This window comes from Vipera berus (genome assembly GCF_964194415.1).
Source record: "Vipera berus genome assembly, chromosome: Z".
Taxonomy (NCBI): Eukaryota; Metazoa; Chordata; class Lepidosauria; order Squamata; family Viperidae; genus Vipera; species Vipera berus.
Genome location: NC_138205.1, coordinates 75,422,284 through 75,447,348, shown reverse-complemented (window position 1 = coordinate 75,447,348; position 25,065 = coordinate 75,422,284). Strand labels below are relative to the sequence as shown.

Here is a 25,065-nt window from a genome sequence, read left to right as displayed (position 1 = left end):
ATGAGGAAATATTTATAGAAAGGAGTATAAAAATAATAGTGATATGTTAAAGAATGGAATTGAAATATATATTGTATTAGTATCCAGTAAAAAATAAATGAAAGAGAAATCATAAATTTTGAGAAATGTAAGTGCAACTGAAACAGCAGACTATATGGATATAATTTGCTTATAGCATTTGGTAGCATCTTTCATGACTAACAAATTTTATGAAAAGACATAAACTTTTGTGATATTTTGTGCTTTATTATCTGAATGCATCTGATAAAGTGAGCTGCAATTCACAAAAATGTATGGTTTTAACAAAATTTGTTAATTGGAAAATATGCTACCAGACTGTTTCTGATCTTGAATCAGAATTAATTACTTGGATTGCCATAATTGCTTTTCAAGAGGCTGAGTGACTTGTTTAATGCGTGCATGATGAGTTCATTTGTATGTGATGGTTGGAATAATGCCATCACTTTTCCCTTACAGAAAAGGGAAACTAACGAGTAAATGTAAAACCACATGACATAGTTTGTTAAATGTACCTGGGAATGAGTTTGGCAAAATTCAAATTAAAGGATGCAGGAAGTGACAGGAATTAAAACTGTATGGCAGGAGTGATCCGTGCAAACCAATTTTTCATCTCTACAGACTATGGAATAATAATTGGAAGGAACCTTGGAGGTCTTCTAGTCCAATCCCCTGCTTATGCGATTCTGAACGAATGGCTGCCCAGTCTGTTCTTAAAAAACTCCAGTGATGAAGTACCTACAACTTTTGGAAGGAAGCCTTTCCACTAATTAATTTTTCTCACTAAGTAATTTTTCTCCTTACTTCTAGGTTGGATTACTCCTTGATAAGTTTCCATTTCTTTCTCTGATATACGTATATAAATTTATAAATAAATTATAAAAATATATATTGTAAATATATAAATATAATTATATATAAATAAATACATATATAATTATATATATATATAAATAAATACATTATATCTATAACTATAAAAATAGGTATTTTCTCTGAGAAATTAATGATAAAAATATTTTGGGAGTATGAAATGTTTTATTCAAACACAATAATTAAAATAGATTGCTTAATAAGAGCAATATATGATGGAAAAGACAGCTATGAAAATAAATATAACAGTGAATGATTCAGCTATTAAGGCATGTTTAGCACTGTAGAGAACTTCAGATTCCATTCAGCTGGACATTCCTGTATTATCAGTTAAGATAATATCATCTTCATTTCTCACAGGAACCATGAATAAAAAACATCCAGTATAGGACATCTCTACCTTAGAAAGCTGGGAGATAAATTGAATTATAAATGGGAAAATAATCTGATTGAGATTTCAGCAATTTTATCCTATCCTCTTTGAATAAATTTTGATAAGGAAACTTAAAAGAATCCTTTCTTTGTTTGCAGGGCAGCCAAGAAGTCATCTGTTCTATATTGAACACATAGTGCAGCAAACATGAAATCTTCTTTGGCTGCTCAAAATATTTATGGATAAACGTGTTAGGCATGATTGTGATGACAGAGCTCTATCAGATTGGGTCATGATGCCTTGTTTTAACCATAATCCTGAATGATATGCAACAAATATTAGACTCTATAACGCAGAGAGGAAAATCATATGAAAAGTAAGGTACTTGTGGTTGTCAGGAAAAACTGAGCAAATGAATGAAAACTGTACATCAATATTAAACTAGTGGAAATAAAAGAATTTATGTTGGAAATGAGAAACTGGAGGGAGGGATTTTAAGAATTTAAATCTGGTGAAATGATAGTATATAGTAGGTTGTGGATGGACTATAGCAAAGAATGAATGGTGAGATAGACAAAAATGGCTGCAAATAAAATGGTGTCGTTTTCATGTATGAAAGTTAAATATATCAGGAAAAACAAAATCAAATGAATATAGTCAGAACAATGTATTTAAACAGGATAATACAGGGTAAAAAATGAATGAAGACTGAATGAATGTGCATTGAATAGTAAAGTGAGTGACCAGCAAAAAAAAAGTTCATTGAGATAAAAGATTGAATTCCCAAAAATTATATGAAAAAAGTGAATGGAAAAGAGGATGCCTGAGACAGTTGTGGATGATTCATCAAAGAAGAAGCCACTTAAGAACAAAAGGCAGTGTATGAAGCAATGAAGCAGTGGTGCGGGCATGGTGAAAAGAGTGATGGTTTATAAAGATAAAATAGTATGGAGTACAATATGAATGTTTTGGTATAATCTTGCTTTATTGCTTCTCTCTCTTCCTCTCTCTCTTAATCTCATGCTTTAATTCTTTCGGCTTCCTATATTTTATGCCTTTTTTGCACTATATAACACTGCTTATTTCAAAAGAGTGTTGCATGATAGGCACATTGATATGCATGAATTGTGTGGGTTGATCTAATTATATTGGAGATAAAACAATTACTTTGTTGTTTTTTAACTTTGTAGGTGTATATATTCCGCGCTGATAGGAATTCTGGCTCTTTGATAAAAATCTTTCAGGCTTCTGGTAAAAAGGTGAGTAACCCTGAAGCAAAAATACATTTCCATACAATCAGCTTTTACAGCTAATAGTGTTTGGGGTGTTGGGCTTTAGGATTTGGTGACCATGGTCTGGAGAACAGATTTCCCAATATTTTACCAGTAACTTGGCTGGCTTCTTCAGAGGCAATATAGCATGCTACTTTGTTCTGAAAATGCCAGCCACAGTTCCTGACAACAACAACGTCTGAAAATTTGTTCTCCAGACAACAGTCACTAAACCCTGAAACTCAGAGATGATAAAGAATACATGTGTCACTTTTGTATAAATGTAATAAAAGGAACCCCACAATGTTCTTGTCTAATCATTATATTTAGGTTGCTCATTAGCACAGTGTTCTCGGGGCAAGAGTTTTCTCATTTGATTCCATTTCTTTCTTCATGCTGCAATTTTCTGAGTTGAGAACATTTTACGAAGCAGATGTCTTGGATCATCCATCCGTATAATCATTCATTATAGGTTTAGTGCTGGATTTTTATCAGCTTGATAGGAACCATTTTTGCAAATTCTATTAAACTGTTAATATGAACATATGAACATATCTCTCTATTTGTAGAGCCTATGGTATCAAGTAAAGCAAAATTATGCAAAAACATCTGCAAGTTTCCTGTGCTGTTATGTGACATCCAGATGAGACTTTTAGTAAGATGACCTCTGATGGATTTGTACACTACTAAACCGTTCTCTGGCTACTTACAGGGTGCTACAAAAATAACACAAGGAGTTTCCTTTTAATGAAGTGCTGTTATGATGGCACAAGGTCTGAACTAGTTGACTTTTGAAAATTGGAAATAAATTGTAAATTAAAGTTGTCAGATGTAAATGGCAAAAATTTAAAGTTTTCACAATGACAATAGGCTTTCTCCTGGGGCAATTCTATGACAGATAGCCGAGATCTTTTCCTTCATGAAATTATTCTAATCCATAGTGGCATAATATTCAGTTACTTCATTCACAGTCTAGGAAATTAAAATAACACTGCTATATGCAATTGCAAAGAAAAAAAATCGACATAGGGGATAAGATGCTGATTGACCAGCAACCCAGAAAAGCAAACAGAACTAAGAGTTCTCAGACTGATCCTTGCCTTTCAAGTTTCTTTCTACAGTGGTTTGTAAAACAGTGTCTACAACTTTTTAGTACTGAAAAGTCAATTTTAATTCAACTATGAAAGGCAGGATTGCTGCTTCATGACTGACCTGATCCATTGGTGGAAGTATGGGCTCAGCTTAGTTGAAGAAAAGTTGGTGGCTAAATTAAGGAGGAGGTGGAATCGCTGTTCTTTTTAACAGTAAGCAACAAATAGTAAATAGTTTTTGAAAGCCCAGTTTGATGATCTTGCATTTCATCATCTTCCTCTTTCATGCATGATCTAAGATGGCGGCGCCTGGAATGGCTGCGGCTGCATTGGCTCTTGAAGGCAGATAGTTTTGGGAGGGATAGTGTTCTGAACCAGCCCTCTTCTCGCACCCCTAATCAAAAGAAGAGTCTGGAAAGCGTCCAAGGCTAAAAGGCTTCTGCCAAGATTTAATTACGCAGTTAACAAAAACACAAGAGCTTGTCTTCTCAAGCGGAAAAGGTTGCTTTCAGCAACCAGCCCCTCCCCAAACACTTCTTTTATAGAGAGCTCAGGGCGTGGTCTCCCTGTGCCTCCTCCCGAGGAGTCCCATAGTCTTTCTTTGTTTGTCCCTGCTCGTCTGCCTCCTGCGTCGGGCGTCCTTGAACAGGGCCAGCTGTGGGTCATCATCCTCCGCACTCTCGGGCTCACACAGCTGAGAAGAGGTCCCCGGCTGAGGGCTCTGCAAAGCCTCCAAATCATCATCATCAGCCGGTTCGTTTCCCTCCTCCCCCACATCTGAGTCCTCCGATACATCGGAGCCGGCTGTCGGACCCACAGGCTGGCCCTGAGTCACAACACTATCCCGCACCGCAGGGCCCTTCCCCCGGGTCTGCCGATCCGGATGCGGTCGGGATGGGAACTGTTCGTGAAAAGCAGTCACCAACGCAGGGGCATGAACGGCGGTCGCGTCTTCCCATGTGAAGTCCTCCGGCCCGTACCCTTTCCACTCGATCAGGTACTGGAAGCGACCTTTCAGCCAGCGGGAATCCCTGATGCTGGCGACCTCGTACTCGGGGGTGCTGTCTCCATCACGAGTTCCTGATGGTGGAGGTTCCGCCTGGCGAAGTGGACAGGCCGGTCGTTCGGGGACCAGCAAGGACCGATGGAAGACGGGGTGCACGCGCAGGGAACGTGGCAGAGTTAAACGATAGGCGACCGGGTTGATGACGGCCTCGACTGGGAACGGTCCAAGGTAACGGTGGTCCAGCTTCCTCGCCGGCCGAGTGGATGGCAGGTTCCTGGTGGACAGCCAGACCCGATCCCCCACCGATAGTGGAGGCGTATCCCTTCTCGACCGATCGGCGAACCTCTTGTAGTCGGCCTTGGCCTTCTCCAGCTGCCGTCGCACCAACCGATGGATTGCCTGTAACTCCGCCATGAATTCGTTCGCTGCCGGCTCCGGTGAGTCCACGGGAGAAAGGGGGAAAAACCGGGGGTGATAACCCACGTTGGCCAAGAACGGTGTCATCTGCGTGGAGGTGTGCTGCGAGTTGTTAAAGGCAAACTCGGCTATGGCCAAGTAGTCCACCCAATTGTCCTGCTGCAGGTTAACGTAGCAGCGCAGATACTGCTCTAAAATGCCGATGACCTTCTCGGTACCCCCGTCGGTCTGAGGATGATGCGCGGACGAGAGGCAAACCTTAATGTCCAACGCCCGCATCAACTCCTGCCAGAAGCGGGCTGTAAACTGGGCCCCCCTATCGGAGACGACTCTATCGGGAAGGCCGTGCAGCCGGAACACCTGTTGGATGAACATGCGACTAGTGGCGCGAGCTGACGGTAAGCCGCGACAGGGGATGAAGTGCGCCATCTTGGTCAACATGTCCACCACCACAAACACTGTCGTGAAGCCGGAGGATGGGGGTAGATCCGTCAGAAAGTCCATGGACACAGCCCCCCAGGGTCTCTTGGGCGTTGGCAAAGGCTGCAGTAAACCAGGCGGGGCCCCTGTCGCTGACTTGGCCTGCCTGCATGGGACGCAGGAGGTGACATAAGACTGGACATCGTGTCGGACTCGGGGCCACCAGAAGGTACGGGAGACCAGGTTCAGAGTCTTGAACAGGCCAAAATGCCCCGCAGCCGGGTTATCATGACATTGGCTGAGGACGAGTCCCCTGAGTGGCCCTCCTGGAACATAGAGCCGGTCACGATAATACAGGAGTCCATCCGTGACCGACCAAGGCGAATCTGGCCCCACCTCTTCCTTCCGCTGAGCCACCCACGCCTCCTGCTGCTGCGCCTCCCGGATCCGAGCCCGTATATCCACCGGCTCCCGCACCGCAGCAAAAGACTCGACGGGGATCACGGTCCTGGGCGGAAGCTTGTCTTCCACTCGGGTGTACTCGGGCTTCCTGGACAGAGCATCCGCTCTCTGGTTGTGCCCGCTTGGTATGTACCGCACCCGGAAGTCAAACCTCGCAAAGAAGAGGGACCACCGGATCTGGCGTTGGTTCAAATTCCGAGCGGTCTGCAGGCTTTCCAGATTCTTGTGGTCCGTCCGGACCTCGATCTGATGCCGCGCCCCCTCCAGATGATGCCTCCAAGCCTCGAACGCTGCCTTGATGGCCAGCAGCTCCTTCTCCCAGATGGTATAGTTGCGCTCCGAGGGGTTCAATTTCCGAGAGTGATACGCGCAAGGGAAAAGGGTACCGTTGGGCGTCGCTGCCTGGAGTAACACGGCCCCAATGGCAATGTCGGAGGCGTCCGCCTCCACGACAAACGGCCGTTGCGGGTCAGGATGCTTCAAGATGGGCTCCTTCATGAAGGCGTCCTTCAAAGCTTGGAACGCCTGTTGTTCGGGGGCGTTCCACTGGAACCGAGTCTTCTTCTGCAGGAGCCGGGTGAGGGGGGCTGTCAAGGCAGCAAAGCCAGGGATGAATGTCCGATAGTAGTTGGCAAATCCAAGAAGTCGCTGAACATCCTTCACGCGACGCGGGGGTTGCCAACTCTGCAACGACTCAACTTTACTTGGATCCATGGCGATGCCCTCAGGAGAAATGCGGTGGCCCAAGAAATCAATGGTCACCTGGTAGAACTGGCACTTCTCCAACTTGGCAAACAGCCGATGTTTCCGGAGGCGCTGCAGGACCTGACGGAGATGCTGTTGATTCACTTCACGCGACGGGGAGTAAATCAGGATGTCGTCCAGGTAAATCACAACAAACTGGTCCAACAGATCCCGAAAGATGTCGTTCATAAAATGCTGAAACACAGCGGGGGCGTTGGTCAGGCCAAACGGCATCACCGTGTACTCGAAATGTCCATAGCGAGTACCAAACGCCGTCTTCCACTCATCACCCGGCCGAACCCTGACGAGGTTGTAAGCTCCACGCAGGTCCAGTTTCGTGAAGATCTTAGCCTCCCGGAGTCGGTCCAAGAGCTCGGGGATGAGGGGCAGCGGGTAGCGGTTACGCACCGTGATGGCATTGAGTTTCCGGTAGTCACAGCAAAGCCGTAACTCGCCCGACTTCTTTTTGACGAAGAGCACGGGCGCAGACACTGGCGAGGACGAGGGCCGGATGAATCCACGAGCCAAGTTCTTTGTCAGGAAGTCCCGCAATGCAGCCAACTCGGGCTCCGACATGGAGTACAAACGCCCCACTGGGAGAGGCGCATCAGGGACTAGGTCAATGGAGCAGTCGTAGGGCCTGTGCGGGGGTAATTGGTCCGCCTCTGACTCGCTGAACACGTCAGCAAAGTCGGACAGTTCGGGAGGCAAGGAAACCCCTGGGGAACCCTCCACCTGGCCGGCACAGATATGGCGGGTGTGGTCCACGCACTGCAAACTTGGGAAGGTGACCAAGTTCTGAGACCAATAGATCTGTGGATCATGCGCCCGGAGCCACGCCAGTCCCAAGACCACGGGGAAGTGCAGATCCGAAGTGACGTAGAACTGAATGGCCTCCACATGGGTACTGATGGCCATACACACGGGTTGCGTGGCGGCCGTGATAGGCCCGGACAGGAGCACTCGACCATCGATGGTCTCCACAAGCATGGGCGGATCCACTGAACACTGGGGAACAGCCCATTTGGCCACAAAGGCCGAATCCATAAAGTTAGTGGTAGCCCCAGAGTCAATTAAGGCATGGACCGGAATCCCCTCTGGCTTGCCAGGGAGGATCAGTCGTGCCTCCAAAATCAAATGCCGTGGAGGTTCACAGGCACCGTCGGAACGGCGTCGCTCGGCGTGATCGTTGTGGGTCGCCCGATCTTTCACACCGTCTAGATCGGGCTCGGGCCGTTTCCCGATAGCAAAGCAGGGGACTTTCTCGGGGCAGGCTTGGTCACTGACGCCCGCTGACGCTTCTTCGGGCAAGAAGCAGCCAAATGTCCAGGGTCCCCACAGTAAAAACACAACCCCTCCGATCGTCGTCTGTCCATTTCCGTCACCGATAGACGGGACCTGGCGGCACCCAGCTCCATTGGCTCCTCCCTCTGGACTGGGGGCTCACGCACAACAGGGGCGGCAGGGGTCTGTGGGGTGGCACGGCGACTCTTACGCTGCTGCAGCCGGGCATCGATCCGCAGACAAAGATGGATCAGCCCATTCAGGTCTGAGGGAATGTCCACGCGGGCCAGCTCATCCAACATCTCCTCTGACAAGCCATCCTGAAAGGCATCCACGAGCGCAGCCTCATTCCAGGCGGAATCCTGGCTAAGCAGCCGGAAATCGCTGATATAGGCCTGTAGAGGGCGCTGACCCTGCCTCAAAGCTTTCAGGCGTCGGGTGGCAGTCTGCGCCTTAATCGGGTCCTCGTACATGAGGCGCATATGGTCACAAAACCCCCCAAAGTTATCCAACAAAGGGCTAGGCTGTGCCAACAGAGGCGTGCCCCAACGAGCTGCATCTCCCGACAGAAGGCTCAACACGAATCCCACCTTATCTCGGTCAGTGGGGAAATCAGCTGCTCTCACGCTGATATAAAGCTGGCATTGTCCCAGGAAGGCAGGAAACAGTTCTGGATTACCAGCAAATTTATCCGGCATAGCTATCTGACATTTCCTCCTGGGTGGGGGGGCAGCATGTACCTGAGCCTGCAGTTGTGCCACCTGAGTGGCCAGCAAGGTGAGTTGCTGGTTGAGCTGGGCATTCTCGGCAAGAAGCTGCTCCATCGTAGTATTAAGGGGTGGGTGGCTGAAAGCAAACTGTTCTGAACCAGCCCTCTTCTCGCACCCCTAATCAAAAGAAGAGTCTGGAAAGCGTCCAAGGCTAAAAGGCTTCTGCCAAGATTTAATTACGCAGTTAACAAAAACACAAGAGCTTGTCTTCTCAAGCGGAAAAGGTTGCTTTCAGCAACCAGCCCCTCCCCAAACACTTCTTTTATAGAGAGCTCAGGGCGTGGTCTCCCTGTGCCTCCTCCCGAGGAGTCCCATAGTCTTTCTTTGTTTGTCCCTGCTCGTCTGCCTCCTGCGTCGGGCGTCCTTGAACAGGGCCAGCTGTGGGTCATCATCCTCCGCACTCTCGGGCTCACACAGCTGAGAAGAGGTCCCCGGCTGAGGGCTCTGCAAAGCCTCCAAATCATCATCATCAGCCGGTTCGTTTCCCTCCTCCCCCACATCTGAGTCCTCCGATACATCGGAGCCGGCTGTCGGACCCACAGGCTGGCCCTGAGTCACAACAGATAGTAAGGGCTATAGGCCACATGATCAGGAAGATTTTAATGTGTTTGAGCAACATGGTGGAACTAAGGTAACATACGACATACGACCGACAATCTTTGCTGGCATGGCAAGTTTCTAGTTGTTTTGGAACTGTTGGTGAGACCGTTAAAAGTCGTTGGCACTGTTTGAATTTGTTCTACCAGCAGCAAGATCTGACTGCTGGCCCAGTGATGGATTCTATTGCAAATCAGGGCTGTTTCCAGAGGAGGCAGAGGAGGAGAGGACCTGGAGCTTATGGAGTGAAGGAACTGGATGAGGCTGTCGGCAGGCCCAGAGGAAGGGAGTGGGGCTTTTGGCGGAGTTGGTGGAGGCGGCAGCAGCGTGTTCCAGGGGCGAAAAGAAGCAAGGCCTCTTTAAGGAAAAGGTGGAAGAGTCAGGATCAGAAAAAGGAAAGAAGGCGAGGTTGTCAGAATACAAGCGAATTTGAGGGCTAATCCACATGGAGCCCCATTTTCTGTGTGCCATCATTCACTCCCTAGAGACTAAAATGGACAGTGTGAAATTTGAGTGGGCCACGAACAAGAAGTATATATCGGAGGTGGTGACCCTTTGAGAGCTATATGGAACGAAATTTCATTTTGATGTATGCCAATTGGTGTACATTCAAAGTGACAATAAAGTTATCATTATCATTTAGATCAAACAGAACTTGTATTGTATAGCACAGTAACACATGATAACCTAATCAATGGTCTAAGGAAGTAACCAGCTCTGAGATTTCTCTAACACACTGGACTATTAACTAAGCACGATAAGTGGATTTGCACAGCCCATTTAGAAATAAACAGTGCAATTATATTTTGGTCCAGTGAATTCTATTTTCACAATGAATGAAGGATACTTAGCATTTCTTGGCAAAAATCCAAAGCATATTCACAATTCAGGGCAGCTTCTTAAGTCAGGGTTTCCTTCTGAAAACTGCATAAAATGTTTCCATCCTGGGTACCTCCAATACACAGCATATTATTTCATAATGCAGAGAGTCTGTTTGATGCCACTACCATAGATATATGATGCTGTCATAGTAATTTTGAAATCAAGCCATGTTGTGTGTGTCTCTTCAGTCTTAAATCTGCTGAATAGAATCTTCAGTCCAATCACTTCAATCCAAATAACAATTGTCTATTATAACAATTAGGTTTTCAAAAATAAATCAGTAAAATAAAGCGCCCAGGGAAAAAGGAGATTCAGGCAGCTCAAATGAGTATAAAGATTTATTGCAAGCTTAAGTTCTCTATACAATTATGGCCAATTGACCATTAAGGGAAATATGGGAAAGATAAGCGAGACAGTCAAGGTGGACTGGACTTAGATCTCTTGGGTGTGAAGGGATTAGTGACCTATGACGCATTTGACTCCTCCCTTGGGCTCAGCTTGGTCGTCTCCTACACTGTCCTCTCCACTAACAACATTATATTTCCATTCCACCCTGAAAAGCTGCATGGAAAAGAAAGGCAACCTATTGACAGACTTCTGAATAACCAATAGGAACAAAGCAATCTTTGTCTCTAGAGGTTGGTTATTTCAGAGAAGAACACATGGCAAAGTGGGCTTTCTCTAGGACCCTTCTTGCTTATATTTCCAGGTGAGACAATTTTAGTATGCCCTCTCCATTGGTTCTTATTAGATGTGCAATTCCATTTGGAGCAGACTGTATCTTGGAGCCAATACTTACAGGGCTGTATAGGTTAGGGTTATAGGTAATTAGCATCTTAAATTGAATCTGAACATTTGCAAGGAGTCAGTGCAGTTCCTGGAAAAAATGATATCTTGTGAGTAAATCAAGTATACCTGTGGGTAAATCACTATACCTGGCCACTATAACAACAGCTGTATTTCAAACCATTTTATCTTTGGAATGGTCCTCAAGTTGAGCTCATTTTAAATAGGCTTAATCAGTAACCATTCAAAAATCCTTTAAATTTCAGTATTTAAATTATTAGATGGAATGAATCTTTTACTGCGGGGCAGTAAAACTAATTATCTATGCTTGCACAGTGTTTTGAGTTTTCCATACCCCCCCATTTGAAGGGCCAGTGACTTGAAAAGGACTGGAGAAAAAATTATTACATTGACACAGGATGCAATGAGAAGAAGGTTGAGTTCACACAAGCATTCTGTCCTTGGGCTTTTAGGTTCCCATGAAGGCCCTTATTCTATAATAACCTGAAACCTCTTCATTAAGTAATTTGCCATGGATTCAATTTTTGAATGAATTTTTGAGCTGATAATAGTTTCCAGTATTATTGATATATATATCAGTGCAGTTTTAGGCATAATTTGCCTGCCATAGGTCTATCTTTTTGTTCCTTCTGTCAATATTCGTGACCTGATCTTATTTAAAAACCTGAACTTTTCAGTTGCTGAGGCCCCATCTACTTCCTGATCCATAGGTGCTTTTTTCAACTGGACTTCATTGTTTTTCTATGAAGATGTTTCTCTTCTCACCCAAGAAGCTTTTTCAGTTCAAAACAAAACATCTTAGAAGAAAAACAAGAAAATCCAGTTGCCTTTTGAAAAAGCATCTTTGGGACAACCATGATCTGGATGACTGAGAATCTCCACAGACATCTGCTTCCTGACTTAATTCTCTCTGTTAACTCTATTGAGGTTATCATATGTTGTTTGGAATCTGCAAGAAAATGGTGAAAAAAGTATCCAGATAATATTTTTTACACTGCATTTGTTTGATTCTTTTTTTAAAAGATGTCCTACATGTACCCTGAAATGTTTACAGATATAGGTGAATCATCGTAATCAGTTCATTAGTCCAGAGATGTTTAAAGCAAGACTTAGGAAAGCTTTATGAAGAAGCAGAATAACAATTCCCAATACCCAAGCTAGTATGACCAATACTGGGGGACCCACATCAGTATTCTCTGAAATGCCAGAGATCCAGTAATTAAAGTAATTACTTTTGCTGCATAGCAGTACTTCAAGGGTGGTTCTTGTGGGGAAATGGAAGGGGGAGGGTGCTACCTCTATTGCTTTGTGCTGTAAAAGAAAGATGGGGTAGAAGACAAAATAAGCTAGAAATTAAAGATGTGATGCTTTTAAAAATAACTATGATGATAATTGTTGTTGTTGTTAGCTGCAAAGTCGCGACCCCATGGACAATGTTCCTCCAGGCCTTCCTGTCCTCTACCATCTTCTGGAGTCCATTTAAGCTCACACCTACTGCTTCAGTGACTCCATCCAACCACCTCATTCTCTGTCGTCCCATTCTTCTATTGCCCTCAATCTTTCCCAGCATTAGGCTCTTCTCCAGTGAGTCCTTCCTTCTCATTAGGTGGCCAAAGTATTTGAGTTTCAACTTCAGGATCTGGCCTTCTAAAGAGCAGTCAGGGTTGATCTCCTCTAGGACTGACCGGTTTAATCACCTTGCAGTCCAAGGGACTCGCAGGAGTCTTCTCCAGCACCATAGTTCAAAGGCCTCAATTCTTTGGCGCTCAGCCTTTCTTATGGTCCAACTTTCACAGCCATACATTGCAACTGGGAAGACCATAGCCATTTGTTGACAGGGTGATGTCTCTGCTTTTTAGTGTGCTGTCTAGATTTGCCATTGCTTTCCTCCCCAGGAGCAAGCGTCTTTTAATTTCTTGGCTACAGTCCCCATCTGCAGCGATCTTGGAGCCCAGGAAAATAAAATCTGTCACTACGTCCATTTCTTCCCCATCTATTTGCCAGGAATTGAGAGGGCTGGATGCCATGATCTTGGTTTTCTTAATGTTAAGTTTCAACCCAACTTTTGCACTCTCCTTCTTCACCCGCAACAAGAGGCTCTTTAGTTCTTCTTCACTTTCTGCCATTAGAGTGGTATCATCTGCATATCTTAGGTTGTTAATATTTCTCCCAGCAATCTTAATTCCAACTTTTGATTCATCTAGCCCTGGCTTTCTCATGATGTGCTCTGCATATAAGTTAAATAGGCAGGGCGACAGTATACAGCCTTGCCGAACTCCTTTTCCAATTTTGAACCAATCAGTGGTTCCATGTCCAGTTCTCACTGTTGCTTCTTGACCCGCATATAGCTTTCTCAAGAGACAAATAAGACGGTCTGGTACTCCTATCTCTTTAAGAACTTGCCATGTTTGTTGTGATCCACACAATCAAAGCCTTTAGCATAGTCAATGAAGCAGAAGTAGATGTTTTTCTGGAACTCCCTAGCTTTCTCCATGATCCAGCGTATGTTGGTAATTTGATCTGTAGTTCCTCTGCCTCTTCGAAATCCTGCCTGTACTTCTGGTAGTTCTCGATCCACATACTGCTGGAGTCTAGCTTGTAGGATTTTAAGCATAACTTTACTAGCATGTGAAATGAGTGCAATAATGCGATAGTTTGAACATTCTTTGGCACTGCCTTTCTTTGGAATTGGAATGTAAACTGATCTTTTCCAATCCTGTGGCCACTGTTTAATTTTCCAAATTTGCTGGCAAATTGAGTGTAGCACTTTTCCTGCATCGTCTTTTAAGATTTTGAATAGCTCAGCTGGACTACTGTCACCTCCACTAGCTTTGTTGTTGCTCAGTTTTTCTAAGGCCCACTTCACTTCACATTCTAGGATGTCTGGCTCGAGGTCAGTGACCACCTCATTGTGGTTATCAGGGACATTAAGCTCATTCTTGTATAGTTCTTCTGTGTAATTTTGCCACCTCTTTGTAATCTCTTCTGCCTCTGTTAGGTCCCTGCCATCTTGGTCCTTTATCATGCCCATTTTTGCATGAAACGTTCCCTTCATCTCTCCAATTTTCTTGAAGAGATCTCTGATCTTCCCTATTCTATTGTTTTCTTCTATTTCTTTGCACTGTTCATTTAAGAAGGCATTCTTATCTCTTCTAGCTATTCTCTGGAATTCTACATTCAATTGGGCGTATCTTTCTTTTTCTCCCTGGCCTTTCGCTTCCCTCAGCTATTTGCAAAGCTTCCTCAGACAGCCATTTTGCTTTCTTGCATTTCTTTTTCTTTGGGATGGTTTTAGTTGCTACCTCTTGTACAATGTTGCAAACCTATGTCCATAGTTTTTCAGGCACTCTGTCTATCAGATCTAATTCCTTAAATATATTTGTCACCTCTACTGTATATTCAACAGGGATATGATTTATTTCATACCTGAGTGGCCTAGTGCTTTTCCCTACTTTCTTCAGTTTAAGCCTAAACTCTGCAACAAGAAGCTCATGGTCTGAGCCACAGTCAGGTCCTGGTCTTGTTTTTACTACTGTATAGAGCTTCTCCATCTTTGGCTGCAAAGCACATAGTCAATCTGATTTCTGTGTTGACCGTCTGGTGATGTCCATGTGTAGAGCTGTCTCTTGGGTTGTTGGAAAAGAGTGTTTGCTATGACCATTGTATTCTCTTGACAAAATTTTATCAGCCTGTCCCCTGCTTCATTTTGTACTCCAAGGCCAAACATGCCTGTTATTCCGGTTATCTTTTGGCTTCCTACTTTAGCATTCCAATCCCCCATGATGATAAGAACATAATTTTTTGGTGTTAGTTCTATAAGGTGCTGTAGGGTTTCATAGAACCAGTCAATTTCATCCTCTTCAGCACCAGTGGTTGGGGCATAGACTTGGACTACTGTGATATTGAATGGTTTGCCTTGGATTCGAACTGAGATCATTCTGCCATTTGGGGGATTGTATCCCAGTATTGCTTTTCCTACTCTTTTATTGACTATGAAGGCTACTCCATTTCTTCTGAGGGATTCTTGCCCGCAGTAGTATACCTGATGGTCATCTGAATTAAATTCACCAATTCCTGTCCATTTTAGTTCACTGATTCCTAAGATGTCGATGTTCAGTCTTGTCATCTCTTTTTTGACCATGTCCAGCTTGCCTTGATTCATGGATCTTACATTACAGGTTCCTATGGAGAAAAAATCTTTACAGCATCGGACATTCCTTTCACCACCAGATATATCCCCAGCTGAGCGTCCTTTCGGCTTTGGCCCAGTCGCTTCATTCTTTCTGGCGCTACTAGTACTAGCCCTCTGCTCTTCCCTAGTAGCATATTGGACACCTTCCGACCTGAAGGGCTCATCTTCTAGCGTCATATCGTTTTGCCTTTTGGTACTGTCCATAGGGTTTTCATGGCAAAGATATTGGAGTGGGTTGCCATTTCCTTCTCCAGTGGATCACGTTTTGTCAGAACTCTCTGCTATGACCTTTCCGTCTTGGGTGGCCCTGCACGGCATAGCTCATAGCTTCATTGAATTACGCAAGCCCCTTCGCCACGACAAGGCAGTAGTCCATGAAGGGGATCATGATAATAATATAGACTTAACAATTGTTGATAAGAATGTCTGGATAATAGACAAAGCAATACCTGGAGATAGGAGAAGAGAAAGAACTGGAGAAAAATACAAAGGCCTGCAAATAACAGTAGAACGATTGTGGCAAAAAATAAAATAAAAGTAGTAACAATAGTAGTACCAAAACAACTGGAGCACCACTTGAACAGCATTGGTGTTGAAAAATAATCACAATCAGTCAATTGCAAAAGGCAGCTTTACTTGGAACAGCTGACATCTTGCAACAATACTTTTAACACCATCAAACAACAACTGCCTATTCCCAGTCTTGATAAAAATGGTGGATAAAAATGTCAAATCCAGTCTATAACAAAAACAGCAGCTGCCCTATTCAGCTGATTTTAGAAAACTATTGCAACCGTTATTTACAGCTACTGGGTGTGAGATGGATCAGTAAATTGTTTTTTCACTTGGAAAAAAAAAATTGTATGATTTCCTCTTGTGTGTGGGCAATATACTGAATGCTTTGTTGTGACTCGGCTTGGTTGCAGATGGGCTCTTACTTTGGCTCCTCCTTATGTGCAGTTGATCTGAATTCTGATGGACTTTCAGACCTCCTGGTGGGAGCACCCATGTTCTCTGAGATTCGAGATGAAGGTCAAGTCACTGTCTTCCTCAGCAGAGGAAATGTAAGTATATGAACGAACCTAATCTAACAGCTTGGAGAAGTCTTGGTAATACTGATCCCAATTGTACTGTATTATGTGAATTTGGTTTTAGGGCATTAAGCAAATGTGGGATTGCAGTTTTCCAATTTCAGTTTTAATAAAACAAGGAGATGCATGTGTTTTTATTATCTCTTGGAATATTATAAAGTCTGTTTGCATTCCTTCTTGTGCAAGAGTGGACAAATCTGTTAAAACACAAACGAGAATGCTGGGATATCTCTGATTTATTATAGAAACATGTTTCACAAAAAAGTTTCATTTCTTCATATCTACAGCCTAGATTATTCTTATTTTTAGTACATTTGACCCTTCATTACTACACTTTTCATTAAAAAAAAACAAGCAGCTTCTAAAACGCTATAAACCTGTATAGAAAAGCAAAACAATACATTCTGTCTTCATGAAGGTATCGCTAAAAAGCACTGAAAAGTTTAGAACACCCTGAAAAACAAAGCAGACTTACTGTGAGAGGAAATAATAAGAATGTTTTTAGAGGGATTGTGTGTGTGTCTCTCTGTGTGTGTGTGTGTTTGTGTGTGTGTAGTATATACACACAAACATATATGCAGAGAGAGAGAGAAAGTCTCTGAAGGCTTAAAGATTATTGACGTGCTCCATCTTTGGCTGCATAGTCCAGTTTCATTCTTGTTATCAAGGATTCTGATGTTTGAACTGGGACATGAGGTTTAGAACAAATGCAGGAACATTAGAAGATATGTAGCAAAATATAGCAAATTACAGAATTAGGAACTGAGCCAGTGTTATGTAGAAGCCTAGATTTGTCTTGGCCAGATGAGCAAAGTCAGCTCTTTGCTGTACTTCAGCCTTTCCAGGTGAATTTATTAGTTCCAGAAACTTTGGATCTACAGTAGATCATGGCCTTAGTAGGCCTAGACTTTCATTACAGCCAGTATTTGCTATGATTAAGAAAGCTGTAGAAAGTATATTTGACAAACTGCAGAGTTAATAAATGGGTATTGGTAGCCTATTAGTAACTTGTTTGTTTTGCCATTCATAGGAAGTAAGTCATTCAGAGATAACTGTATAAGATAGATGGATGAGATCAAAGAAATTATTAAGATGTTTCTGGGAGAATTGCAAGTTATTAAGATGCATTGTGATAGCAAACATTTGACTTGAGAGTATATAAGTTAAGCTTGTATGGCATTTGATTCCAAAATTGATGCAAAGTATGCTCCCGAAAGCCAGAATTTAAAACTATTTTGCTGTTCATATTTTGGCTTGTATTATGTGCTAACATGCCAGTACTGTTCACATAGGGAGTTATTTTCAAGACATGCTCAGCAGGATCATTCTACTTAATGACTCAGATTCAGTACTTTTCTTTTTGTTTAAATATGGCAACGCTATGACCAGCCATAGTATGTCTTGGGAGACTGAATTAGTACCGTTTTATCTTCATGCCAAATTTTGAGAAGCCAGACGACAGGAAATGGCTTTTATTTTGACTCTGTTGAAACACCCTTCTCCCCAACAGTTAGTTCTCAGGAGAAGGTTTTTCATTGCAGATGAGTACATTGCACAACTGTGTGGCCCAGAGGTTGCCTAGGGAAATAATCAGCATCAGTTTCCTGTCTTCTGAGATGACCACAGATTGTTTGGAAGAAGGATGAGCCATATGGGCTTTCTCAGAGTTGCTTCTGTTTGCAAAAAACGTCTTCCATCCCAAATAATGCTTTCTGTGTTTTGGTTTTAAAACAAATGGGTCATAAGTCATGACATTTGGGGTCATTTGAGGTCAAATGGGCACAGTAGCTTTCCATAAGCTTGAGTCTTTCCTGGAAAGTTTTCTGCTATCATGTCACCTCTAATCCTTCTTTTCACTAGACTAGCCATACCCAATTCCTGTAACCATTCTTCGTATGTTTTAGTCTATAGGCCCTGAATCATCTTAGTTGCTCTTCTCTGCATTCTTTTCAAAGTCTCAATATTTTTTTTTATAATGTGGCGACAAAAACTGGATGCAGTATTCCAGGTGTGGTCTTACTAAGGTTTTATAAAGCAGTACTAAAACTTCACGTGATCTTGATTCTATCCCTCTGTTTATGCAACCAAAGATTGGATTGGTTTTGTTGGCTGTTGCTGTACACTGCTGGCTGACATTTAAGTGATTGTCCACTAGGACTCCAAGATTCACAGTTCTGCTTTTGAGCCAGGTTTCACCTAATCTGTACCTGTACTTTCGTTTTTTCTTGTCTAAGTGTAAACCTTACTTTTCTCTATGTTAAATTTTATTTTGTTGGGTAGGGCCCAATGTTCAAGTTTGTCAAGATCCATCTGGATCTTGAGCCTATCATTGAGTTTCAAGCTGAGCCTTCAGTATGGAATATTGTAGAGGTACATCCAGACATGGTTTAGATTGCAGAATTATTTGTCTCCAGTTAGTTATATTGTCTGAGCATTAGTATCTCATTTATAAATTAAGCTCTATCTTGACTATTGATTAATGGATTTTGCTTTTTCCTAGGATAGTTCTAAGTGGAACCATTCTCTCAATAATATCACAAAGGCCGTAACCTGCTAATAGATGTTTTGCTCAAATTTCATAGCTAGGCCAACACTTGAACTCAATCTCTTAATTAATTGTGAGGGAACTGGCCAGAATCTAAAAACAATATAACAAGCATGTAGGCATTATTCTGCAATGAAAGTATTAACTCTTGAAATCAATGTCTTCAAAACAAAAAGCATTAAAGCATATATTAACTGTTGACTACCCTGGGAAACAATAAACTCTGCATTAGAAAATATGCATTAAATTTATCACTACCTCTTTTAAAACATAATTTAAGGGAATAATTTTAGTGAGGTTATCTTTATTCCTGATTCTTTTGTAACTAATGGTAAAGTCTGAAGGAGGATTCTGTGTAGACTTTGGTGAGAATGTTTAACATCTTATCTCTGAATGAGAACTCTGATTGAGCAAGCTTTTTAGTTCTGAAGAACATGAAGAATATGCACATCATTTTCATTCTGATCTAATGCTTTCCTTCTGTGGTTATTTCTCCATCTTTTGGAACCCTACCAAGGTTCCCAGTCAGTGCTGGGAATGCATTTGGAGAGTGCAAAGTTGTTTGATTAAATCACAGATTACATGTTGATCCTGTAGCCACCAAAGAACATCCCCTCTCTCTCCCTCCATGAAACAATATTTGGTGAAAGAAAATGTCAACTTGGGGGAGTTTTCATTTCTATGTTTTAAACCAAATAAGACCAAAATAGTGGTTGAAATAGATTGGCCTGTGTTTGGCACACTGCACCTCTTCAGGGTTAAATTTTGAAAAAACAAAGACTGAAAAATCCTCCCTGAGTAACTTCATTTCATTCCCATCATACTTTGCCTCCCACAACTCCTTGGAGAGCTAATTGTTTTGATTTTTTTTTCTATGGAAGATGAAACTGATTCCTGGAGGAAAGCACTTATATAATTATGGGCAACTATGTCCAAGTCAAAGAATCAGCCAATGCTGCACCATCTACATCGGAGGTCCCTAACTTTTTGGGCACTGGGAACCGGTTCCGTGGAGAGAAGTTTTTCTGCGGACCGGAAGGTGTGTGCTTTTGTGTGCTATCTGCATCTCGTGGATCGGGCTTTGCTTGTTTATGTGGCCCTGTTGCTGTCATGCTGTGCCTGGTACTGGTCCACGGACCGGGGGTTGGGGACCCCTGATCTACATGCAGGTTGCAAAACAAGCAATGTGACATGTATGATTCTGTAGTAGACAATTTCGGGCAATATTAAATCACAATAGACTTCTCCAAGTTGAATGCAGGTCTGAATTGTCTTCCTCCCTCCTGTTTCCTGACACTTGCTCCTTGTTACTTTTCACTGGAAGCCTATGTGAACTTTTCTTTCCTAGTACATGACAATAATAGGAAATCTGAAAATGCAAGGCGCTCCAGAGGGATTCCCAGGGCCTTCAGAATGTCTGGGTACGATATGAGAGAGAGGGGGGGGGGACGGAGGGAGAGAGAGAGAGAGAGAGAGAGAGAGAGAGAGAGAGAGAGAGAGATATGAAGAGAGAGAGAGAGATGCCAATTCCCACAAAAAAATTCAAAGAGGCCTCTTTTCCTGCTGGTATTTGGGAAATTTATAGGTAGAGCAAGTCCTGTACGTTCTCAGTTGTTATACCTGATGAGGTATAGTATAGGTGGCACCTATACTACAAGTTAGAGACTGTAGTGAAACATGCTTTAGCCATGATAAAAGTTCAGATTAAATCCATAGTTTGGAAAATATAGATTAGTGGAACACGCCTCCAAAAACTATGTATCTTATTTATTATATATAGAATCCTAGAACTGAAGGGGATTGCAAAGGTCATTTGGTTCAACCCCTGTTTTTAAGGGAAATTTACAACTACCAGTAGTTGGCCTTCCAGACTGCTTCCCCTGGCAAATCATAAATTTCATGCTACTGTTCAGTCAAAATCTCTCTTCTGTTATTTGAAATAACTGGATTATTTCTTGGGCTTTGTGTTTTGCTTGTTTTTTGTGATACTAAGTATTTTGGCATTTTGCATCGGAGGCTTTGCCAAATATACAATATTGTTTATAATCTATGTATGGATCTGCCAGTTGGTGCTTACACTTTTTGGTATACTAAAGAGGTCAGTCTATTTCCAAGGCCTTCACAGTTAAAGAAATCCTGATTAACTATATTCTTATATAGTTGCGTACCTATTACTAGTTTGTTTTGTTTTCTAATTATTTATGCAGATATTGCTTCAGTTAATATTACAGAAGAAGTATTCCCTGTTTTCCTATGCAGAAGATGGAATATTTCTTCTAAAACAATCCTATTGTGACATCAGTATGGTTCACCGGCGGGTAAAGAAAAAAACAACACATTTTTTGTGTGCTGTTGATGACTCAACATGTTTAATTCAGTTATTTTAACACTAATTGAACTGATTTATCTGTCCCAGTTCCAGTGATTATGGGAGAATTTTGCTGAATATCTTGTATTCTAATATTTCCTTCCAGCTGTTCATTTGAACAGAATAGAAGCTATATACTTCATTAGCTGTTTGGCTTTTTGCAGTAACACATATGGAGGACTTGACATGCATGAGATTTTTCTGTTTTGGATTTTGAGAAATTTTGAGAAATTAGATTTGCCATGTATTGGTCTTTGCAGTGATATCCAGACCTGCGATTCCATTTTCAGGAACAATTGAGTGCTTTTTAAATTTACACTGATTTCATCTCTATAATATCTGAGTAGTTGCACTGACTGAAGCATATGGTCAGAAGTTCAGGAATCTTACTCTAGATATGTTCCAGGTGTTTCCTGAAGGACAGACAGACACACACACACACACACACACACACACACACACACACATATATATATATATATATATATATATATATATATATATATATATATATATATATATATATATATATATATATATATATATATACAGAGAGAGAGAGAGAGAGAGAGAGAGAGAGAGAGATTCTTCCAGCACCAGAGGTCATGCATCTTTCAACGCTAGCCTCTATTTTTCTTAGCCTGGCCTATTTCCTGTTTGCTAGGGAGTTATGGAAGAGCAACGTGTTCTGAATGGTGATAAAGCCTACAACGCACACTTTGGGGAAAGCATGGCATCCCTTGGGGACATTGATGATGATGGATTTCCAGGTCAGTATATTTTCTTTTTCACCAGGCCTTGTTCTTTCTTGCTTTAGCAAAATAAATCTGGTATTTACAGAGTACATATAATAATATTGAACTATCTTAATTATATGTATATAATTTGTTGATAATAATGAAGAGACAGGTGCACTAGGGTGTATTTTTGGCTTAAGAGTAGTATTGGTCCTGCTAGATAAATTAAAGGTAGGTTTTTTCCATTGATTAAAATTTGCAGTTGTGATTTTTAAGCAACTTCACAATGTGTTAATAAATACAATCTGAACTAACTTAGATGATCTAATTGTATGTTGCCTAGGCAAAATAAAACAACAAAAACCATACAGTTATAGATTGGCTGTTGAATCCTACATGCAACTTAATTTGCATTATCATAGTGTTTTAAAGACTTGAACATTTTGAAAAGATTTCTCTTTGGTATGGAATTATATTCTCTGTGCAACTCATAGATTCATCTACAATTACCTAAGATCTCCCTTGATATTAATAAAGCAAGCCAAGATGGATAAGTATTCTCCTATGCATAATTTATTTATTTTATTTATTTATTTATTTGTAAATATTTAATTGGTATTCATAGAACCTAAGCACATGTTTTTATTAGGTGAAATACAAATCCAAGGGTTTATTTGCTTTTAAATAGCCAGTGCTTATGAAATGAAGTAATATTCTGCAAATTAGATTGCCATTAAGGGAGTTACTCCTATCTTTGTGTTAAAGAAGATAGGCTGTAGAAAGAATTCACCTTCATAACTAAAGAAAATTCACTTCTTACGTTGTTTGGCCTATTGTAGATGTTGCCATTGGTGCTTCTAAAGAAGATGATTATGCAGGAGCAGTATATATTTATCATGGATACCTTGGGGGCATCATTCCTCGATATTCCATGGTAAGTACTAAATGTTATAAGGATTTGTAAGAATAGGGCAAGCTAAATTAGGATAGATCTAAAAGTTAGGAAGTAGCCTATTGCTTAAAAGACCAGGTCCAAACATTAAGATTCGATTTAACTGAGTTATTGCTAAAATCCTATGCACAGGAATATTCTCAAGGAATGGTCAGAACCTGCTTAGAGTTAGATAAGTGTCATCAGCAATCAAGATGGGACGTTGTTCATTTGTGGCTATACTAGTGATTCTCCTCAGATCCCTCTTTTCCCATTTCACTTGGCTTTGCCAGTCTTTTTCCCACAACAAAATGTGAAATAGGGCTTCAAATTATGTACTTGAGGGGCTGTTGTCAATAATCTGCCATCAACACTGAAACCACATAGTGGTTTGTAACAGTTCCTCCCCCTTGATACTTCCAACACAAGATAGTCATTGAAAATATTGATCACATTTATTTTTTATTTTTTATTTTAATCCCATTTATATCCCGCCCTTCTCCGAAGACTCAGGGCGGCTTACAAGCTGGTATTTAAGCTGGTATTTCAAGTTTTAATTTCAAGACTTACCATGGAATTAAAAAAATGATTTTTCTTTATTGTGCAGAAATAAAGTAAAAAAAATACCCAAACTCCCAAGGCCAAAATAATCACATTGTTTTTTATTTCATCTTAACATCTCATGCTTTATCTTCAGGACCTTAGCAACAATTTAGAAAGTGAGAGACTAATTAATTCAAGTCCTTCCTTAGTATGAAAGTCAGCTGAGTGACTTAGAGCCAATCACTCTTTCTCAATCCAACCCACCTCACAGGCTTGTTGTTGTGGGGACAATTGGAGGAGGAAGGTGTGTTATATATGTTTGCCACCTTGAATTATTTGTAAAAATAATAAAGGTGGGTTATAAATAAATAAAAATAAATAACATGCCATAACAAGATTTTGTAGGTTGCAATAAGGAAACAACTTAATTTAATATCTATTCCATTATTTTTTCCCAATGAGTCTCTTTCTAAAAAGTTTTCCTGTTGACTTCATCTTAGATTCTTGGCTGTAATAGTGGAAATCAAAAATAAATTCTTCTTTTAATAAATACTGATTTTTCAGAATATGTGTTACTAGATCAAATCATGAGCCTTTTGCCCCAAGCTGGTTTTTGTTGCATTTTTGCTTTAGAAAGGGCTTATGGAAAAAAGTCTTTTTTTTAATCCTTCAGCTGTTTAAAGTACTGATCTAAATATTTTTCTTTGTTGCTGGGTGGGGGTTTATGAGGGATGCTAAGTCAGAGTTTAGTGATTGCCTCTGAGATCATTTGAGAAGTCTGTAGATGATTAGTTCTGCTGTTTGCTGACTGTTTTAGAATGCATTAACTCTCCTTTGAAACAGAATAACATATGCTAAATCCCTTTTTATGATCATTTGTGAAAGTGATAATTTGTGATGCATGGACAATTATTTCTGTCCATAGGGAGGAGTGTGGGAACATCAGAACTGATTTAGATGCATACTGTTAGCTTGGTTGGGGATATCTGAATATCTGCTCCCCCCCTCCACACACACATACATGAGACAGTATTGGACAGTATTTATACAAAGGGAGATTAATATTGGTATAGTTAAAATAACTGCTGAATCTTTTGGATTTTTAGGAAACGTTCTTCCCAATAGTTTCCTATTTTTGTCTTTGATCTCATTCTTTTTCTTTCTCTCTTTTTTGCCTCAGGCTTTTAATGGTTGTATTATATTGCTTTGCCATGTTCACATAGACCAGGGCTGTAGGTCAGCCATTTATTTGCCTCACAAATCCATCAAACACTTTCAGATGTTTAATTTGTAACATCTGCCTACCTGGCCTCTATTTGAACCAGTAAACTTAGGGTAAAGGGCTTTGGGCCTGATTACTGAACTGTCCAGATGCTGTGGATTTTGTAAAACATTCTCATTCTCTCTTCTCTTTCTCTCTCTCTCTCTTTCCTCTCCCTCTTTCTCCTCTTACACACACAATACACAACTGTTTGATGAAAGGGCATTTAGTTACAGATGCTGTGATAAAATTTTAGAAACATCTGATACAGAAAAATACTGGGCATGCCTGAAGTACCTTAAGAAGTTGGCAAATAATTGTCTCTATTAAATAAATACTATCAAGCTAGGTTTTGCAGCCCTTGCTTTCCTTTACAGCTCTC

General features: G+C 41.5%; 1 protein-coding gene across 1 annotated transcript in view; it reads left to right on the top strand.

Moving 5' to 3' along the window:
• The window catches only part of ITGA9 (integrin subunit alpha 9), a gene marked incomplete at its 3' end in the record, with an annotated part of 248,178 nt that overhangs the window by 32,987 nt on the left and 190,126 nt on the right, over positions 1 to 25,065 (top strand). The window contains exons 8-11 of the mRNA XM_081345406.1: positions 2,455 to 2,523; positions 16,134 to 16,271; positions 21,876 to 21,981; positions 22,788 to 22,882. Coding sequence (XP_081201532.1) covers positions 2,455 to 2,523; positions 16,134 to 16,271; positions 21,876 to 21,981; positions 22,788 to 22,882 — 408 coding nt within the window. The remainder of the gene's footprint in view (positions 1 to 2,454; positions 2,524 to 16,133; positions 16,272 to 21,875; positions 21,982 to 22,787; positions 22,883 to 25,065) is intronic.